Source organism: Botryllus schlosseri, chromosome 15 (genome assembly GCF_051294905.1).
Source record: "Botryllus schlosseri isolate E-star chromosome 15, Bs_hap1, whole genome shotgun sequence".
NCBI lineage: Eukaryota > Metazoa > Chordata > Ascidiacea > Stolidobranchia > Styelidae > Botryllus > Botryllus schlosseri.
The window spans coordinates 18,922,857-18,943,841 of record NC_137250.1 but is presented as its reverse complement, the minus strand read 5'-3'; the positions used below and the strand labels follow the sequence as shown (position 1 = coordinate 18,943,841).

Here is a 20,985-nt window from a genome sequence, read left to right as displayed (position 1 = left end):
CCTTGTATTGCATAATAACTGTTGAACATTTAGTTGTGTTTTTGAAGACCAGTACGTGAAAAAAATTCATTTATAAACCGGTACTCAAAGTTTTGCTGACCAACTCCGTGTAAAGTAACAGCTCGCAAGTGGGCGATGAAGAGCTGTATAACTCTGTTGCCAAGAGTGGTAAGATTACTATCAAAGCTGATGTTGTCGATACGGTCGGTACGAGTCATTTGTATGCGACTTGTTCTGCATCTGGGTCAGTAGCGCTCTCTTGGCGATGTCCTGTCGTGAAAGGAAATAAGTGAATTGGTATTTCAATATACATTATGATCTTTGATTGTCCTTCGGTTTTCGTAGCCTATCCATCACGCTTATAAATCTGAGAAAATTGAACATCTCTCTTACTTTGATTGTAACCTCATTTGCATCATTGTATTTAACGAACATTATCCTTGCTATGCTCTGTAGATTCAATTAACATGGTCAGAATTTGAACTGATTTCTCTTCATGGTTGGGATCGACAACGCCAATAAACATCTAATGAACAAATACGAAGTGCTTGGGATCGTTGGGGAAGGTGAGTGTGATTTGTTGAGCAGATGAAGGAATAGTGACAAAATCCTAAAATGTGAAACTGGCTATATCTTTCTGACTTCCTGTAGTCTGTAAGTTGATAACAGATTCAATGTGTCTATAGAACAAAACTGTTCATAACAGCTTTTATAGTTTGATGATATCCCTCTGAACGTTCACAATCCAGTCCAAAACTAACCCTCCAACCCTCACTTGAATTTATTCCACGGAACTTAATTACCTTGTTAATCGTCAGTAACTTTTTCCAGTTTATAGTTGGTAAGGAATTTCATTGGATCATCAATTAACCGTGTGATAAGAATATTGAAAAAAGAGCTTGTTTCAACCTAAAAATTGGTGAAAATACTCGTATGAAAAATTAAATCGCCTTACATTTTAATAGTATTTAGGTCAATATAAACTCATTGAATTCATACAATATCTTTGTATTCATTATCTATCTCTTTATTTTATACTATATAATAAATGGTCGCATCTATTCAAATCTATGGATCCTAACTACTGTGTAATTGGTAATGGTTTGGGCATCATATCGAGGCTATTAGGCAAAGTTTAGGAAGCAGATTCAATGCTGACAACGTGGGCTTGGAATACTACTAATGCAATGAGTGGAGTCTATGGTCGCTGTATACACTACTTGGGATGTAGCCTTGGACTAAAACTATATGTATATGCATGGCGTGGGAGCGTATAAGCTGAGAAGTAGCGGTATTGCTTACAGCAGTGGTTCTCAACCTTTTTGGCTTCGCGGACCCCTTTTGACCGTCACGAACCCTCGCGGACCCCCTCAAGTTTTAGTTCAATTTTAGCTCTATTATGGTGCAACCTTCATCTATCTTGTGCAAATATGAACTGTAGGCTTGTGATAAACAGCAAAATAATGATTTTTCTTGAAGATAACAGCATACTATTTATTTAGAAATTGGTGGACTTTTATTATTTCAATGCTAATTTTGCTGCTGTATTTCTTGAAGTACGTGGTCGTGTCTTGAAAATCCGCGTCTTCGTTTTGATATGAACGAGGAGTGCCGAAAACCATTTCCGCAAAGATAGATGGAGGCTGATGCAATATTAACGTATAACGCTTCTGACGATACTTTTGGTGTGATCGCAACATTTATGGCACCAAAATGAAGAAACACATATTTTATGAACATATCAAGTCCAGCATCTAGCGCAGGGACGGGCAACATACGGACCGCTGGCCGGATTCGGCCCGTGACGGCATTTTGATCGGCCCGCAGAAAGTTTCTACCGTCAAAGTGAAATCCTAATCTAAAAGCTTATAGACAATTTTTATGCTCCAAAGGATGCGATCCAAGTTTTCTAACCAGAGAAAGACTGTCATGAAACGACTTGTTCTCTTCGGGTTTACTATTTACGAGCAAACATTTTCGACCATGAACAATTGAACATTAACAAGACAAGGCTGCATACCAATATAACTGGTGATATGAATTTCAGCGTTGGAGCGTAATGCTTTGATAGCAACGAAACACTCCATGTTCATCAAAAAATCAGCCTTGTCGATAGGGCATCCGCAATAAGAATGCGCAAAATCTGATAGCCGAGCTTTAAGAGCAGGTATATCATTGCCCGATTTATGACGAGTGTCAGCCGAAAATATTCGGGTCCATTTCAATATGAATATTCAATTGTATATTAAAGTTCTGTACCTCCAAGAAGCTGTTCCCTGCATTGGGACAAATTATGGAAATACTTCGGAAATTTTTATTTCAAACTACTGTTCACTAATTTGATGAGACTGACAACTTCAAATCGAGAAGGTTTCGCAGACATTACGAAGTCACCCTGATTGACGTTACTATCTCCATATTTTTATTTTTTCCACAAACCCCCCACAAAACGTCTCTAAACAGCACTATGTTTGTATCAGCAGGTTATTGGAAAATTGGCAATGAAAATGAGTTTCCACACTACGATAGTCCATGTCAGACGACTATTAGGATGATATGAGTCATGAGGTTTTAGCAGTTGTGGTGCGAAACTGCCTCATGCTTTCTCAAATTAAAAAATAGAATAAAAATTAGGTCATCAGCCATTTTAAAAATTTAGAGGTCTCGCGGACCCCCTGAAATTGCTTCGCGGACCCCCGGTTGTGAACCGCTGGCTTATAGCAACCAAATTCTTCTGGATAGTTTTATATGTTTCAATTTTAGGGGCCTATGGAGTTGTACTGAAGTGTAAGCACAAGGTAAGCCGTTTATGCGTTTCATTAGCTTTTTTGTGCTTGTCTAACCCGCAATATTTTTCACACATTTTCTCAATGATTGCTCTTTACCTTCTCTAATTTGTTTGCGATATCGTGAATCAACCTCATAATGACATGTTGCATTTGCTTTGCCGGTGCCAATTGAGGGCATTTCAATTGATTTTGAAAATGACAATATTTGCCCCGTCCAATAATTATTATCAATCGGTGTCATGTAGGCTACCGTACATTTCCGCACGAGCAATTCGATGGAATAGTGATCAATCGTATTGAATTTTGAGCTAATGGTACGGTACCCAATTCAATGTTAAAGTGTTATTTTAGAGCATGATATCTTTGCATATGGTGCTTGCAATCAACGATAAGCGTATTGAATTGACCGTGTATCTACATTATAGCGTTAAATATGAAAACAAATCATATCAGTAATTTTGTTCCAAATTAGGTACAATGAAGCGTGAATTATCGTGGCAGTGTGGATTAATTTGTAATTGCTTTGCACCCGGTAGGATAAGCTAAGTCAGGAAGTATTTATCCTAACAAAGCAATCTATGAATACAACGGCGGTCCACAAAAGTATTATTGATAGCGGGTATTGAATCAATGTTCACCTATTGTTTGTGTTAGTTCCACCTTTGTTGTGGTGAGGTGATAGATTATACATGGATGATGCCTCAAACACTAGATCTATAAAGCAGCAGCACATTTGTTGAACATTTCAAATTCCTTTTGTCTCAATTTGATGGTGATCTTATTTTGGGATGCTCTTTGGTAACCTTAATAATCATTGTTCGTTGTGATTGGGACATTATTGTATATTATGACGACATTTTTTGTACCGATAATGATTTATTTGTTTTGTTTTGGTTATAATTTATTCCCGCTATTTGCCATCTGGTTCATTTATTTATGATGGATTGGCGACATTAAATTGGCCTTATTGACGGGCTTGTGATTCTTAGTAACATTCTCATTATGATTAATTTGGCAATCCAGACTTTCGAATTCGGTACCGTATATGGTGTAAAATATGTTTGAAACAAGATATTCAAAAGATGGTAGTTTGAACAAGTAAATTTGAATTATTCAAGTGCCGGTGACAACTTCTAAAATTGAAAGATGCATGTATAGTGTGAATGGTGTGAATAGGCTCCATTGTCATTCAGTTGTCATGACAATTTCCAAAAACTACTTTGTACCTGCCAAAATATAAAAATTGAATAGGATTAGGGCGTAGTATATTTTTGTCCTTGATGTTTTTGCGGATGTTTTTGTTGATGTGCAATTGTGCATATGCGGCTGGACTAGGAAGGTGCAGATATAGCCTTGTACGGAAAAACTTTATGCACCAAGTTTGCCAACCTGAGAAAGATTGGTCTACATACATTTGCCGGCAAAAATATTCGATCGTGAACATTAACAAGACAAAGTTGCGTTCCAATCTAATTGTTGTTCACATGCAGCCTTTACCTCGGGTTGAAAGAACTTGTTGACAACTTTGATCGACCACAGATGTCTCATTGACTTCAACAAGTATTGAAGTAGATCACGTTATTAAATTCATTAAATACTTTTTGGCCTCTATGTTTTGAGCTTAAAGTTTACATTAAATTCGATTTATTCCTTGTATAGGTGGATAAATACAAGAATAATGTATCAGTTCGGGAATGCGACCCGCCAACTGCTTCATTTTCCCATATCAGACCCGCTGTCTGGAGAAGTTGCCCGCCCCTGTTTTACAGTCTTATTTCCTACTTCCGCTTGAAGCGTTTTTAACATATCGTGGAAAACTTGACATACTTGAGTACTGAAACTGACTATTTTGACCACGTCCAGTCGTTCGTATCATCTTCTAAGCCTAATGAAGTCAGCGTGAATATACGGATCTGGTAACGCGCCTCATTCACGCTTCCTTTACAGGAAAGCGAGGAACTGGTTGCGATAAAAAAATTCAAAGACAGCGAGAGTAAGTTTAGTTTTGATGATTTAGAACGGGGGTCACCAACACGCGGCCCGAGGTCATATTTTGCGGCCCACCATCGGACTTGAGATTTCGGAAGAACATGTTTTGAAATAAGGAAATTGATTTCAGTTTCAAAATCATGTTGTTGTTTCAAAATAAGCTATTCTCCAGTGCCCAACATCACTGCTAGTCACTGCTGAATCGACTTTGGCGATGGCAAGAGCATCCCATTGTGGTAGAATCAGCTGATGTGAATTAGGGTGGAGTGAAAAATGAAAATTTTTGAATTTCAAAAAATGGTCTTGATATGTGGTGCCAAATAGTAAACAAATAAATTCTATCATAATTTTGGGTTCGCACACCCTCTAGTGGTCGTGCAATTTCACCGAACGAGCCAAAAACAGCTAATTTCGCCATATCTGGATCATCATTTACACTAGAAAGTCAGTTTTGGGCTTAAAAGATGCAGAAGCAACATGTTTCTATCTCACTTCCATAGAGCTTACTCTTAAAAATGAACAGAAAAAAAAGTTACAAGCAAATTTCTCATTTTAGACGTAAAATTAAGCACTGAAGCAGTGGGTAGGATGTCGAAAGCGTGTAGTGATTGATCTTATGACTGAGCATTGAGAAACATGCCCCATCAATTAGAACTACTTTTCAAAACTTGCTCAAACAAATGACACCCCCTACAAGCATAAATAGGGCTCGGGCATCGAATAGAGACTGATAAAACTGTATTTAAAACAGCGTCCATTGGTAGTGCAGTGTCACGATGTCGGTAAGTTTATAACAACGGCCCTCATGAGATTTCTTACCAAAATGCTGTGGTAGGGTTTGTATCATATTTGTCACAAAGCTCCTGAATGAAAGCACGAAAATTGAAAATACACACAAACATCAATTCTAAAATTGTGAAACATTGAGCAGATTCTTATGTCACCACTGTCACATGTCTATCCACTGCCTGGTTCTGGCAAGGATAACTGAGCCTTAATGGTGATGATCATAGGTTTGCCAGCTCGTGATCAGACAAGGTCTTGATTGCGATGCAGGCGGCTCTTCAATATTTTTGAGGTTTAAGTTGACAATTTGGTGGAAAGATTAAGCCTTGATGTTGATAACTGGAATTTGGAAGAATCTGATGCTGGTGACAATGTTTCTGCTTTAGGGTTTGGTTTCATTTATATATCCTCCTTCAAAGTCGTTAATTGGAGCCAGATCTGCAATATTTAGAGGCTGGGCCCATCGTTCATTCAATATGGTTGACTCTCGTGTCTCAAATTTCAAAGTACTATGTGGGACAGAGTCATCCATTGAGAAATCGGAACCGTCTTGCTCAATTCTGCATGGGGGTCTATTTTCCGTCATGGTTTGAAATAAAAATGCACAATTCCATTGTTGAAGGTGCTAAAAATTTCCACAATATAGTTTCCCGTGTCACAAAGCTGAATGATACCTGAATTCACTATCCTGCACTATCTTTGCTACGAAGAAATGCTCATTTTGAACATCCAGAAAATGTTTTGCTGGGAATGCTTTGGTGACAAGGAGGGAAACGTCCGAAGATTTACAGTTAACAAGATAACAGCTATGCGCAGAACAACCACACCATACCAAATTCCAATTATGAATTTGAAGGAAGATATATAAATGACACCAAACATAAAAACAGCGACATTGAGCATCAGTTTCTTCCAAATTCCAGTTATCAACATCAAGGCTTAATCTTTCCACCAAATTGTCAACTTAAACCACAAAGATATTGAACAGACGCATGCAATGAAGACCTTGTCAGATGTCGGGGAGGAAAACCTAAGATCATCATCATTAAGGCTCAGTCATCCTTGCCACAAACAGGCAGTGGAAAGAACGTGGTTACTGAAGCATCCACCCATGTTTCAGGATTTGAACGTAAAGATAGCTTCATCCGACAAAAACTGAAGTCTTGAAAGCAGATGAAATCTTTCAATACTAAACATGATTTTAATGTTCGTGCAGTGATACTCATGTGATACTGCTACAAAAATTTTCCGTTTCCAATATAGAATTGATGTTTGTGTTTTGAATGTGTATTTTCAATTTTTGTGCTTTCATTCAGGAGCTTTGTGACAAATATGATACAAACCCTACGACAGCATTTTGGTAAGACATCTCATGAGGGCCGTTGTTATAAACTTACCGATATCGTGACGCTGCACTACCAATGGACGCTGTTTTAAATACAGTTTTAGCAGTCTCTATTCGATGCCCGAGCCCTATTTATGCTTGTAGGGGGTGTCATTTGTTTGAGCAAGTTTTGAAAAGTAGTTCTAATTGATGGGGCATGTTTCTCAATGCTCAGTCACAAGATCAATCACTACACGCTTTAGACATCCTACCCACTGCTTCAGTGCTTAATTTTACCTATAAAATGAGAAATTTGCTTGTAACTTTTTTTCTGTTCATTTTTAAGAGTAAGCTCTATGGAAGTGAGATAGAAACATGTTGCTTCTGCATCTTTTAAGCCCAAAACTGACTTTCTAGTGTAAGTGATGATCAAGATATGGCGAAATTAGCTGTTTTTGGCTCGTTCAGTGAAATTGCACGACCACTAGAGGGTGTACGGACCCAAAATTATGATAGAATTTATTTGTTTTCAATTTGGCACCACATATCAAGACCCTTTTGAAATTCAAAAATTTTCATTTTTCACTCCACCCTAATGTGAATGAGCATATTGCCTTGACGTGCAATGGCTCAGACCAAGACTAGGGCAGGGCACAATGATTTGAGTACTCGAATCTTAATCGGGTAACTGAAATTATACGCTCCTCGCTACTGAAAGTTATTTTACCAACGAGAATTATGGTTTCGATGCTATTTTCCACTGTTGAAGCCTTGAAACCTCGATTGGCCTTATAGCAGCATGCGAAACATATAGTACAAGGCTACAAATGTTACGATACTGGAAAAATATTTCTGAAGTCATAATCCTCATTCCTCACACAACATTGTCACAAAGTGCAATGAAATCGGGAGGGTCGAAAAATACCAAAGTATCTTTAATGTGATGGAGAACAGGCATTATGTTCTTTGTGGTGGCATAAAAGGTACATATTTGAACTTTGACATCATACATTTTGTTGTGATGTCATAATGAGAGATACTCGACTCGACTCGAAGCATAATACGTGATTCAGAATCGAATCACTCAGGTACTCAATTTTGCCCAGCCCTAACGCTTCGAAAACTACTTGGAGTTCCCCATAAGAGCATGCTCCACAAGGAGATAGTAGTCTCTCAACATCCCCAATATCGATTCCTGAAAAGTGTTGTCAGGTATCGTGCACAGCTCATAGCTAAAAATAAAAGAAAAGTAATCATATTCGATTTATACTTTTTTGTCTTATCTGTATTTCTTTCATAAAATGATACTTCTTTTGTGGTAACTATTAGGGATGGTGTGAACGTGAGGTTCACGTTCGCGTTCTGAATGTGAACCTCGGAAATTTAGAGGTTCGCGTTCACAACAGAACCTTGGTAGGTTCTGCACTGTGAACCTTTTCCATATATTACAATTTTCACTTCATTATAACATCTTTGGTTCATATTTATCGCATTTCAACTGCGGGCCACTCTATGCATGGCGCTGGCAGCAATAAAAAAGAACGCTCAACGAGCATGCACCTTGACACCTCTCAAAAGTTTTACTTGCTTTGTTACAAAAGTTTGCTCGAAATATCCAGCTTTCCGTTTGTGAATATTTAGTGACTCTCTGCTATGAGTTTGATCTGCAATCACACAACATCACGAGCGAAATACGTAGTCAGCGAATGATGCTTATTCAATCAATCAATGAGATTGATATCGTTTTCTCGTGCAAAAAATCTAGCTGGCTTACGGGGTCAATCTTGACTTCATATCTTTACTCAGTTTACTGCATTATTAAAACCAAATCCTTGCGATTGAGATGTTGGCTACTGCTGCATAACTTATAAATGGAGTAATATTGGGAGCAAGTATAGAAAGTACAAACCCGCTTCACACTCTGCTCAATATCAATGTAGCGATACTGAGACGCCGAATACATTGTCCGGTCCGGCCTATATTCCCTGGTAAGTCCTCGTTGAAATTGTTGGCAAATCGACGGAAGATATTGATTTGATAGGAGTATTTTATCCTTTGATTGCCTCAGTTGATACGTTTAGCGATGTTTAAATCGCCAACTTGGAGTTCGATGTGGCCCGAGTCGTCGCTAGGTATCGTGTACAATGTACATTAATACAGGCTATCACTTCATTGAAAGATAGGCTTGGAATTAGCAATATGACGTCAAGTGACGTCATGGGGTTCACGTTCGTGTTCACACAGAACCTTTCAAAAAGGTTCGCGTTCACACGAACCTGAACCTTTCAGAGGTTCACACCATCCCTAGTAACTATGTTCGAGAGCACAGCGTTATGCTATCTTGAAGTTTTAATACGTTGTTGCTAAACTGTATAGTCTATTTTGTCTTGATATTGAAATCTTACGGCTCGCGACCTCTACAAAATTTGAAAACTGGCAACGCGACTCTTTTTAAGTTGGCTGCCCCTGATTTAGAACTAAATTTCAATCTTATTCTGTAGTCTCTAGCCGACATCTTTAGAAATGTAATCTCGCTTTTTATATGAGCAAAATCAATGTAGGCCTTCATAACGTTTGAATTCCAGCCGAGAATGAAGAAGTCAAACGAACCACGATGCGAGAGCTTCGAATGCTCAAAGCGCTCAAGCAAGACAATATCGTTGATTTGAGAGAAGCGTTTCGCCGTCGCGGAAAACTCTACCTCGTCTTTGAATATGTGGAGAAGGTGGGGTAATGGGTTTGTTTCTTCTTCTCGGTCTTGACTTGGTCTCACTTCCGTAAAGAGACGCGCCGGCAGATATCGTCCATCACCGTCTCTACCAGAGTTGGATCAATTACAATATTTTAATTAAATTACAATTATATTTACTTCCTTGCATGTTTCAATTACATTACAATTAGAATTACTCAATGCTAAAAATATCAAATTACAATTACAATTACTGTTAAACATGTAATTAATTACAATTATAATTACAATTACTTTTAAACAGGTAATTGATTCAGTAAAGAGGTGTTCTTTGACAACCGTAGCTACGTAATTAGTAGGGCTGGGCACAATGATTCGAATACTCGAATCTGAATCGAGTAATAATTTAAATGATTCGAGTCGAGTAGCAAAAGACGATTTTTTCGAGTACTGAAATTATACGCTCCTCACAACTAAAAGGTAATTTGATTTGCTAACGAGAATTATAGTTTTGGCTCTATTTTCCACGGAGGAAGGCTTGAAACCTTGATTGGACGTGTCGCAGCATACGAGACACAGTACAAAGCTACGAACGTTACTGGAAATAACACATTTTCGCAGTCATGATCATCCCACAACTTTGCCAAGAAGTTTAATGAAATTGGTATGGTCGAAAAAATACAAAAGTATCTTTAATGGGACGGATAGCAGGCAGTATGTTCCTTGAGGTGGCATAAGAGGTACATATCTGAAGGTTGACACAGTGCCTTCTGCTGTGACGTCATAATGAATGGTACTCGAATACTCGACTCTAAGCGTAATACGTGATTCAGAATCGAATCACTCAGGTACTCGATTTTGCCCAGCCCTAGTAATTAGCAACAATCTCAAACTATTCATGTTTCATTCCTGATATGTAGAATACCCTTTAATTAAAAAAAACTCGAACGTATTCGAACTATTCCTAATTAGGAGTACTGAAAATTACAAGCACCAAAAAATGTTTCAAGCGACTTTAAGAACCAAAGGTTTGAGCGACTAACAGCGAATAGGCTACAGGAGAGTCAATGAGATGTAATCAAACGATTAGGCTACTCAGAGCTGAGTGAGGATAATGAAATGTAATTGGTTAGGCGTCGGCGATAAGGATGATACCGATAAGGTGCGTAAAATTTAAATAAATGCAAAAGGGAAGAACCTCCTGATAACTAAGAATTACAATATTATTGTTTGCATTTACATTTTCACTTGCTCGGAAACTGTTTGATTGCATTTGATGAAAAGCTTCAGGCCCCAGTAAATTTGGCCAAGATTGGAGGTGAGATTGGGATAACATCTCTACAAATGCGTGATCAAGTTTGATGAAGCCTTGGTTGGAAACTTGAATTTTTTTTTGCCGTTGTTGCAACAAGCCTCGGTGCTGTTCAGAGATTAGAAAAACCTTTGACCGTGGTGTAGGAAATGGTTCAGCACAGGTTTCAGAAGAGTTTATTTGCTGTTCATCCATTTTTGAGATATTAAGATTTAGTTTAGCCCACTGGTTCTCTAACTTTTTAGCCACGCCCCCCTTTTAGACAGTTAATATTTCGTGCCCCCCTTATCGCCATAGCACGCAATGCAACCAGAAAGTTAGCAATCCTTACATATAGTTTGATGGTATTGAAGGTTATGCCTGTTGATGAGAGAATTCTCCAATACGAAATTCAGACTATACACCAAGCAATAACCATAAAACGGAGGTGAATCGGGCCAAGCGTGGAATAGATTTCAGTTCACTGGAGCGTCGCGCCCCGTTCAGATGCTTTCACGCCGCCCAAGGGGGCACGCTCCCAGTTCGAGAACCACTGGTTTAGCCTATATTATAATTCACAAAGTTTTCTGTTGCTACTGAAGTATGGGAAACAGTTTAGCGTGATTGAATTATCTAGTTATAACGCAGCACGCATGGAACACCGATGTAATTAGGCTAATTATTACATGTGGTGACTGTTTACTAACGCCTTAGCCCCCTCGTCGTCATCCTGGTTCGTACCGGATTTTCACTGGTGCGACGAATAAATGATTGATGAAATGATTATTTTATGTTGTGATTTTCAGGTTTCCATGAAAATGTAATTGAGATTGTAATTGAGCAAAATTTTGCTCAAATTACAATTACAATTACACAAAATAGAAATGCTTCAATTACAATTACAATTACAATTGCATGAAAAAATGTAATAATTACATTCAGCTCAATTACAAATTACAATTGATCCAACTCTGGTCTCTACCCAAGTAGAAGGAAAAGTAATGCTGTGCGTCTCTATTCACTTACAAGTAGAGTAGAAATTTACAAGACAGCTACTTCAAGTCGAAGTTTACAATAGAATTACTGTAAATTTCTCGAGTGAGTACTTCCAAAAGGTAGATTTGGTCAAAGTTGGTATACTGTTAGCGGTTCATCGAAAGGGGCTACTGTCAAAATTACCAGATGTATCTCGGCGACTAGCGCAAAATGACTAATTAGGGCAATTTTTTTTGTCTAAAAACCGGATCATTTTGACCTAAAACATCAAAATTTTGACATTTTTTCACCTTAAAAACTTGCTTTTGACAAAATTTCGCCTTCTTGTATGTAATTTAGGTGTTTTCGCACATAATGCATTGTACTACTTATCTTCATTTCTGGTTGGAACTGTCTGTCTTTATGAAGCAGTTTGACCTGAAAAAGTTTTTTGTTTTTAAAACTGACAAATTTTTACATGATAAAAACTTTAACGAAATCTGGACCTATGAAGAATTCCAGTAGTTAGGCTACATCACGCACCATGGTAGAAATAATTAAAATTTGTTGCAGTGCAACGAAAGATACCTTGCTACATTCTCGGATAGAAAGTGTCTGTCTTTACTAAGTAACTTGCCAAGAATGGAGAAAGAAGGTTCAACAGCAGCAGTTGTTGATTGACAACACTGAAGTTGTGCGAACACTGCTGGTGACGCACCGTGTTACTTCATTCTGATAATGTTGTCTACATCACAAGTTTTCATCATGCGCTTCTTGATATAAGAACCAATGCCCACGCAGTCTTGCTTCAGTTAGGATATTGCGATACATCAAGTATAACACCATGCCAACCTATTTGTTTCATTTGACTGTTTATGACTCATCATAAGCCGACAATTTGCCGTCTACAACAGTAGGCCTATAAAGTAGGCTACAAGCTGTAAAATGTCAGATGATAAGTTCAACATCTACGATACAAACGAAATGAAGGTTGCAAAAAAATTTTGACCTTGTAAACAATTTTGACAATTTTTTGACCAAACACTACAATTTTGACAAAATTTTTAGTTTTTTCGACATGTCAAAAAAATAGCCCTACATATTTCAAATAGGTAGTATCTTTGAAAACGTTATACAGATGTCGTTATACAGGAGCTATTTCATGCGGCTCTTATGACAATTTCACTCCTAAAATTGATTCAGACTTATCCCAAAACCACTTTCAACTTACCGAAGTTGGAAAAAAGTTAGCAGTTTTGCCACCCAATCACCCACATTATTTAATTAGGTCTGGTTATTCGGTAGAATACCAAGTAGGCTACTGCCTGTATCCATCTTTTCGATCAACTAGGTCTCTTTTTTCTCTGATACATATCTGTTGTTTCTTTTGGTGCAGTAGTTTTAAAATTCCCAGGGAAATTTGGGAGATCAGAGTTACTGGTCTTGTTATTTGACTAACGCCAATATTTCAGGTAGTAGAAATAGAAATGACATAAGTCCAATTAACTGTGATTTCTTTTCTTAATTGATTACTTTGTGCTCTTCGTGTAACCATAGTCACATATGGGTTAGAATAATAGTAATTAACTAGTAGTTATCTAAACTGGATGATGCTATGACTACCCCACCCCAGTGCTGATTTTTATTGTGATCAGTGACTTGAAATCTGTTCGAACTTCCGATTCCGGTATATGTTTCAAAGCTCCCATTTGCATTCAGAATATGCTGGAATTGCTGGACGAAAACCCCAATGGTGTGCATTCCGACAAAGTGCGGTAAGTCATTGTTATGGTAATATTAAATATCATCAATAATTGATCGTATGCTCTATTTCGGAATTGGGCTCTAAATGTGTCGTTGTCTTCAAATTTAATTATGTGCAGATATGTTCATGGCGGTAACAGGTAATGCTATAATTTGTATTGTCACAACATACCTTATTTTGATTTGCATGAATTGATTCCGACTTTATCGACATGCAAGTTTTGTGTCTGGTAATGGTATAATACTAGAGACAATACCCGTAGGCCTATGTCTCTTGGTGACGCTTTTTTATAAAACAGACATTAGAATTACATTGAACTTGTGTGTTGATGTATGGGAAATTATTGCCGGCGTATCAATTCTTATTTGCAATGTTGACTCACGGTAAAAACTTGACCAATTTAGCCGGACTGGACTCCGACACAACTTGCATAATATACCATTCATGTACCAGCAATCGGTTCAATATTATTCTTTCAGTTATGCCTGTCAGTCCATAACAAGTCATATTCGAGATTGTTTTTAAAAGTACATGCCAAAATTGACTGGTGTGCTATTTCGCACGAGTAGCGTGATTATGATAGTAATATGTTCTAAGATAGCTGTTGATAGCATTATCAACAACTCACGCTAGATGTGCGATATACTGTTCTACTGACTTGCCCGAGGATAGGGCCTACGGCAGATGAAAAGAACATATAAAAAGTTTTATCTTGCATTAACTGGTAATGTAAAGAAAGATTTGACATAATCTAATCAAGTAGTTGGCCCAATTCCTTATTACACTACAGACCTCTTCGAAGCAGTTAGACCATCTGTTTGTTTGTGGTTGTGAAGGCAACATATCTACACGTTGAGTTGGCGCATAACTTTCAATGAACTATTTACTTTGGCAGGAGTTATATTTATCAACTTATAAAAGCTGTGCACTGGTGTCACGTCAACGACGTCATTCACAGGTAAGTTTGAGTATATTAATTTACTATTGTTGATTTTGCAATACCGGTATATCATGGGATTCAAGACGATTAAAAGAGGTTGGAAAGTGTTTCAATAACTCAGAGGCATGGACATAACGCACGTTTTGACCATAGTAGGATTAAAATGTTGGTGTGAGAACCACGAGTAAGCATTGTGATAATAGTGATTGTGTTAGGGCCACCCAGCAGATATAACATATTGCTCAGGATAGGGAGTTGAAATAACATAAGAGGTATGCACTATGCAATAGTTGACTCTCTTTAGCAAAGACCAATGTCTATTGGGTACATCTATTGGGAAAATTACACAATGAATGCGGTAGGATTTACGGCTGTTCAAAATTCCAGATTAAAATACCTATGCACTCACTAGCGGCTAGGTGATTATTATTAACCAAGGAATTTAGCTTGATGAGTTATTGACACTCCTGACTTGGAACATTTCCTCTATTTAAACTACTTGTTCAAACTTCATTCTAAAAGAATGTACCAGAGCCTTTTGTTTTCTATGCCTTCTAATTGGCTTAATCAATGTAATCTTTACTTCTAAACTCACTCTGGTAAAATTTTTCAGCATTATTTCTATTTGTGCGTTAGTAATAGTACCTCTATATGTGTGTGCTTAAGATGTCTGATCTTAATGACATGCAATAAATTGAACGCTTCTTGGAGGTACAGAACTTCAACATCCAATTGTATACCTAGTGTATTCATATTGAAATGTACCCGTATATTTTCGGCTGACTCTGGTCAGGAGTAGCCGTCAGCAACTAATAGAAAATTAAGCTCAAGTTTGAAACGATTTGTTGACTGATTATTAATTTTGCAGAGATATCAAACCTGAAAATCTATTGATAAGTTCGTCAGGCGTTCTGAAACTGTGTGATTTTGGATTCGCAAGACCTATTGCGGTTCCCGGTAAAGGCGGCACCGCATACACCGAATATGTTGCCACCAGATGGTACAGGTCTCCAGAGCTGTTACTCGGGTAGGCTGTCTGAACTTGTCAGTTAATCTGTTAGCCTCCGATATGACACTTATGCAGTGATGCGACTTTGTTTTTTTTAATTTGTTTTTTTGTAATTAGACACACTTTTTCCATGTCAATTTTTCTGGCAACGATGCTACTTATTCGTTTGCACATATTTGCAGTTGCACAATATTCGACACAATAGTAGATTTTGTGTCCCACAACACGAATCCTTTTCACCCTTTACCGTGGCTTTGTTACCCAAGTACCATCAAATCTTTCATTGCTTGTGGGCTTGTAGCAAGTCCATTCAATTTAGGCCTATCTCGCTACGGCCTTTGATAGATAGTAAAATGTTGAAATTAATAAACCAAAGTGCAGAACTACAATGAAAGAAATGATTCTATTTTGTCATAATCCTACCCTAACACACGAGGATTAAATCTTAATGTTTTTTTAACAATCTACTCAATTCTCTCTCTCTACACATCTACCAATTGGTCTGTTGATCGTGACTTGGTGGGGTATGTGTATTGTGACCTTTACAGTTTAAGTTTGTTTCGTTTTGACAATGTGATTACTTCGGAGTCATTCAAAACTCTCCAACGCTTTTGACATTTTTCCGAAATATGTCTAGTTCTGTATTGTCGCGCATTGTGAGTTTGATGTAACTAATCCCTCGTTCAGATGATGTTTATTGTGGTAGGGTTGTTATCTCTAGTACTTGAGCAGACTTGAAAGCTTCTTTATAATAGAGCTTTTTGTTGCTAGTATGTTTGAGGCTTTACTTAGCGGATGCTTATCATTCGGGATTTAATTCATCTGCACTTTAAAACTAGGCTATGATGTGAGAATGGGGAATCGCACATAAATTTATATTGTCCAACACTCTATTTAAATGACATGATAAATCAGACAATATTGATTTGTAAACATACACAACTATATGATCATTGTAAATACTGCTTTATCCTATCCAGTTGCCTATGATCAGCAAAATCTTTTTAATCGACTTCTTGGTTGTTATTATCCGATTACAATGATTGTCCTTTTGTAGGTGATACTTTAAGATTATATTAAATGATCAATACCTCAGTTAGTTGTATATGGGCCCATGACCATTGCTACATGATGGTGATTCTAGTAAAAATGGTAATAGCGGACGTAATGAGCACCCCACTTCCCACTTAATATAATATACCTAATAATAGTAATCCGATGTACCTAACCTATACCAGATTTGATGACCAAATGGTCCTATCACACCATTTCACTGAATTATTTCGTTAATATTGGAAATAAACTTCTGTCTGTCTGTCACTTGGGTTCTAGTTATTTAGTGAGACTCCTTCATGCAGTCCACTATTTAGTTTGCATCCATCAGAGGTCAATAGATAAACCAACCATCAAGTTTATAGGAGGTAACATCAGTCTGCCAATATACGGTGTGTTACATCATGTGTACAGTGTTTAGCAGTGCAGTTTTATGGTTCCTGCTTTATGGCAATATTTTGAGATTCAAGCCTCTGAAGTCATTGTGCAGACTACTGCCTGTTTTATGTGATTAGGCATAATACTAAGCCGGTGACAAGTCACTTCATCTGCCCAAGACGCACAAAAGTTACAGATTGGATGTTTTCAAAACAACCGTGTGCGGCCAGTCAATTTGACATTCATTTCTGCGCGCCGATATCCGATGGAACAGTGACATTATTATTGTTCACTATTTCACTTCTTCGTCGTTAAGAGTAGCCTACAGGCCCTGATAAGGCTCTAATGCAGCGTTCCTCCATACTGGGGTTCACTGACTAACTGGAATGCCTAAAGCAGTTTGATAGAGAATTTTTAATGATTGTGATTCGACATGCAGCTTTCTTGGGTGTAATGTTTGCTTGATTGAATTAGCCAATTTTTTTAACATCGCAGCTGTACTACAATGGTGTACTGGAAAAGTCTATAAAAGAGTATTTAAACATTGGGCTTTAACGAGTGTTTTAAATCTTAGTCTATGTTATAAACATTACCTGTCATCATCATTATTCTTTGGTTATGATTTATTATTTGGCAGCATAATGTATTTTAGGATGTGTCTATTACGCTGTGCTACCTGCTCAGCTGTAGCCTACTATCAGCGAATGTTGCTATTACGCCTATACTACAGGAAGCATGGTAGATCTGGCCCTTCAACACTCAGCATTTGTTTTCAGCAAAACAAGTGCAATGGCGCACCCATTCCATCAAATACTCCCGCGTTTGATAGATTTTGCTTTTTTCTATCATTAAAGTGTTGTTTTGGCATTATATTTGTAGCATTCTATGAGGTCTATTAGGTAGCGAAATATCAAAAGGGTCAATCTGGCTAATTTTTCGATTACACGCCTATTGTTGCCGTGCTACCTTTCAGAGCCAAGTACGGTAAAGCGGTGGATGTATGGTCGATCGGATGCATTCTAGGCGAGCTGAGCGACAGCCAACCGCTTTTCCCCGGCGAAAGCGAGATCGATCAAATCTTCACGATACAAAACGTGCTCGGTCCGTTGCCTCCCGAGCAGCTGAAATTACTGCTCACCAATCCGCGGTTTGTCGGAGTTAAGGTTTGTGAAGGCGTGATCGTCATGCTATTTTTTTTTCGTATGGATAGTTTTTTATTGTGTTCTGTAACAGTAGGCCTACATATTTGCTTGATTCCCTGTTGCTACAAATACCATTATGTGAATAAGTCGTGACGATATGCAGACTTGGTCAAAGCAGTCCTTTATAGACTTGCACAAGTGAAACTAGACTTTACAGGGAACTACTAACTATTCCGTGGGGAAAATCGAGTACCTGACTATTTCGATCGAAGTCAGTATTAAGCTTCGAATCGAGTTTGAGTATTCAAGTACCGTACCACTCATTATGCCATCATAACTACATGAATGACTTTGAAAGTTCAAATATGTAACTATTTCACCTCACCGAAAATAACTTTTTGATATGACAGCTTCACTCATCAAAGCTATACAAATATGTTCAAACACTAATTTTGACTAAATCTAAAATGCAGAATGTTAGTAGAAGGAGCATAAGACACCTGGTTATATTACAGAGTATAAATCGACAAAACATATCTGGCTACATTTTACCAACTTGATGTTGAAGTTAACAGTATCTCGCCGGCTATCCGACAGTCATCGAGCATGTCCATTGTCCACATTCAAGTCGAAATACAAGCAATTTCTAGTCGGCCGTCAGGTTTACCGGACCACAACCTGACATAACATTCTTGCCTTCCGTCATATGCCACCTCATTTTGTTGTTTGTCTTTTTGTATTATCTTCTTTTACTTTCATTCACCGTGCATGCCTCCTCTTCGTATCTCAGTCTTATGGTGTTTTGAATTGATGAAAATTGTTGATATACTGAACTGAACTGGTCATACCATCATCTCTAGTCAAATTTATGATTACTTTTCACAATGTGATGGATTGTCTGTATATCTGAGCGCGCAGGTATATGTACAATTAACCGTCTCCAGTAATATGAAAGAATTTGTTCAATTCAATTCTGAAATTCTGCATTGCCAATTTCACCTCTTTTCAATATATTCCAGTTTCCAAACATGAAACCAGCTAAATCACTCGAACGTAGGTACGCCGGAGTTGTGAGTAGCGTCATGTTGGATTTTATGATCTGCACGTTGAAGTTGGACCCAGAAGAGAGGTTTACAACACTCGACTGTTTGGACCACCCCGCCTTCCAGGTGCGTATTCGTTTGGTGTATTTTTTGCGTATCATCACTGTTAACTGACTTTCGAATTCAGTTGGACAAAGTGACTGACAAATCGCTGCATCGCATATTGAACCGACCTTTCAGCAGCAAGACGAGGCAGCTAAAATCAAGAAATGGTAAGCTTGTTTTGGAATAGATTATATTGTTCTTATGTAGTCTTATGCAGTGGTGGTCAGGGGTAGTTGTCAGCAACTAGTAGAGAATTGAAGAGAACATTGTGTATCAACTCATCACCAGATGTGACATCACCGGCATGAAATTTTGAATGTAAAAAGTAGCTTTGGGATAAGTTTGCACCAGTTTCATGAGTGAAATTTTCATATAACCTCGTGCAGTAGCCTCTCATGGTAAATAAATATAATTCCAAATCAATGTTTTAAAAGTACTTGCTTGATTACTTTCCAGACCTTTTCTTTTCTGATTCCAGTTGAAGTAGCTTTGATATGTCCTGGTAATTGCTACTTATACTGGTAATTGAGTGGAAATTTACTCCTCTGCTTCTACTCATACTAGAGCAGTGGTTCTCAACCGGGGGTCCGCGGACCCCTGGGGGTCCGTGAAGCATTTTCAGGGGGTCCGCGAAGCCTCTGAATTTGTAAAATGATTGACAACCTAATTCTTATTAATTTTTTAATTAGGAAAAGCATGAGATAGTTTTGCTTCGTAATTGCTAAAACTTTATAACTCAAATCATACAAATGGTCGTCTGAGATGAAATATCCGACTGTACAAACCTATTTTAATTGTCAAATTCCCAATAACCTGCTGGTGCAAACATATTGCTGTTTAGAGTTGTTTTGTTGGGGTTTGTGGAAAAATGAAATGTTGGAGATAGCAAAATGAAACAGGTTGACTTCGAAATTTTTGCAAAACATTTTGAATATGGCGTTGACAGTCTCAGCAAATTAGTAAGCAGTCGTTTGAAACAGAAATTCCTCAATTTTTTCCTAAATCTGTCCCAATGAAAGAATTGAAACCTCGCCACGAAATTCATTTTCTTCTTTGATATAACCACTAAATAACTTCAATATGAGATGGTAGATTAGAAATGAATACGCTGGACGTGATATGTTCATAAAAATTCACACCAAAGGGTGTCGTCGGAAGTGTTGCGCGTTAATATTACATTCGCCACCAATATATATCTTTGTGGAAATGGATTTTCGGCACTCTTTCATATCAAATCGAAGACGGGAATTTTCATGACAATAAATACAGATGGAGAATTACCTTCGAAGTAAAAGTCTACCTAATTCCTACATTTAGTGTACTGAAATCTTCAAGAAAAGTCATTTTGTGGCTGTTTATCACTAGCCTTCAATTAATATTTGGATGAGACAGTTGACGGTCGCACGATCATTGAGCTAGTTTTGAACGAAAACTTGAGGGGGTCCGCGGGGTCCGTGACGGTCGAAAAGGGGTCCGCGAAGACAGAAAGGTTGAGAACCACTGTACTAGAGCATGTCAACTGACGAGATTGCAAATATCATACATTATAGGCTATATGTCAGGTTTTCTTTCATACTATATATTTTTGATCATACTCACTCAATCATTGCTGACTTATGATTGTGATGTAAGCTATCAGTGGTTTTTAATAATTTTGTGGCAATTTTATTGCTTTATAGTACCAGTACTTTCATTTATGTATTTGGT

At 37.8% G+C, this 20,985-nt stretch overlaps 1 protein-coding gene across 2 annotated transcripts in view; it reads left to right on the top strand.

The window, feature by feature from the left end:
* The first annotated feature begins 213 nt into the window (after window positions 1-213).
* LOC145456748 (uncharacterized) overlaps window positions 214-20,985 on the top strand; it is a 39,653-nt gene continuing 18,881 nt past the window's right edge. For both annotated transcript variants that reach the window (XM_080334866.1, XM_080334865.1), the window contains exons 1-10: window positions 214-566; window positions 2,764-2,798; window positions 4,737-4,782; window positions 9,474-9,613; window positions 13,563-13,618; window positions 14,504-14,566; window positions 15,417-15,575; window positions 17,962-18,151; window positions 19,150-19,299; window positions 19,361-19,445. In XM_080334866.1, the coding sequence (XP_080190992.1) occupies window positions 497-566; window positions 2,764-2,798; window positions 4,737-4,782; window positions 9,474-9,613; window positions 13,563-13,618; window positions 14,504-14,566; window positions 15,417-15,575; window positions 17,962-18,151; window positions 19,150-19,299; window positions 19,361-19,445 (994 nt within the window). In that variant the 5' untranslated portion in view covers window positions 214-496. The remainder of the gene's footprint in view (window positions 567-2,763; window positions 2,799-4,736; window positions 4,783-9,473; window positions 9,614-13,562; window positions 13,619-14,503; window positions 14,567-15,416; window positions 15,576-17,961; window positions 18,152-19,149; window positions 19,300-19,360; window positions 19,446-20,985) is intronic.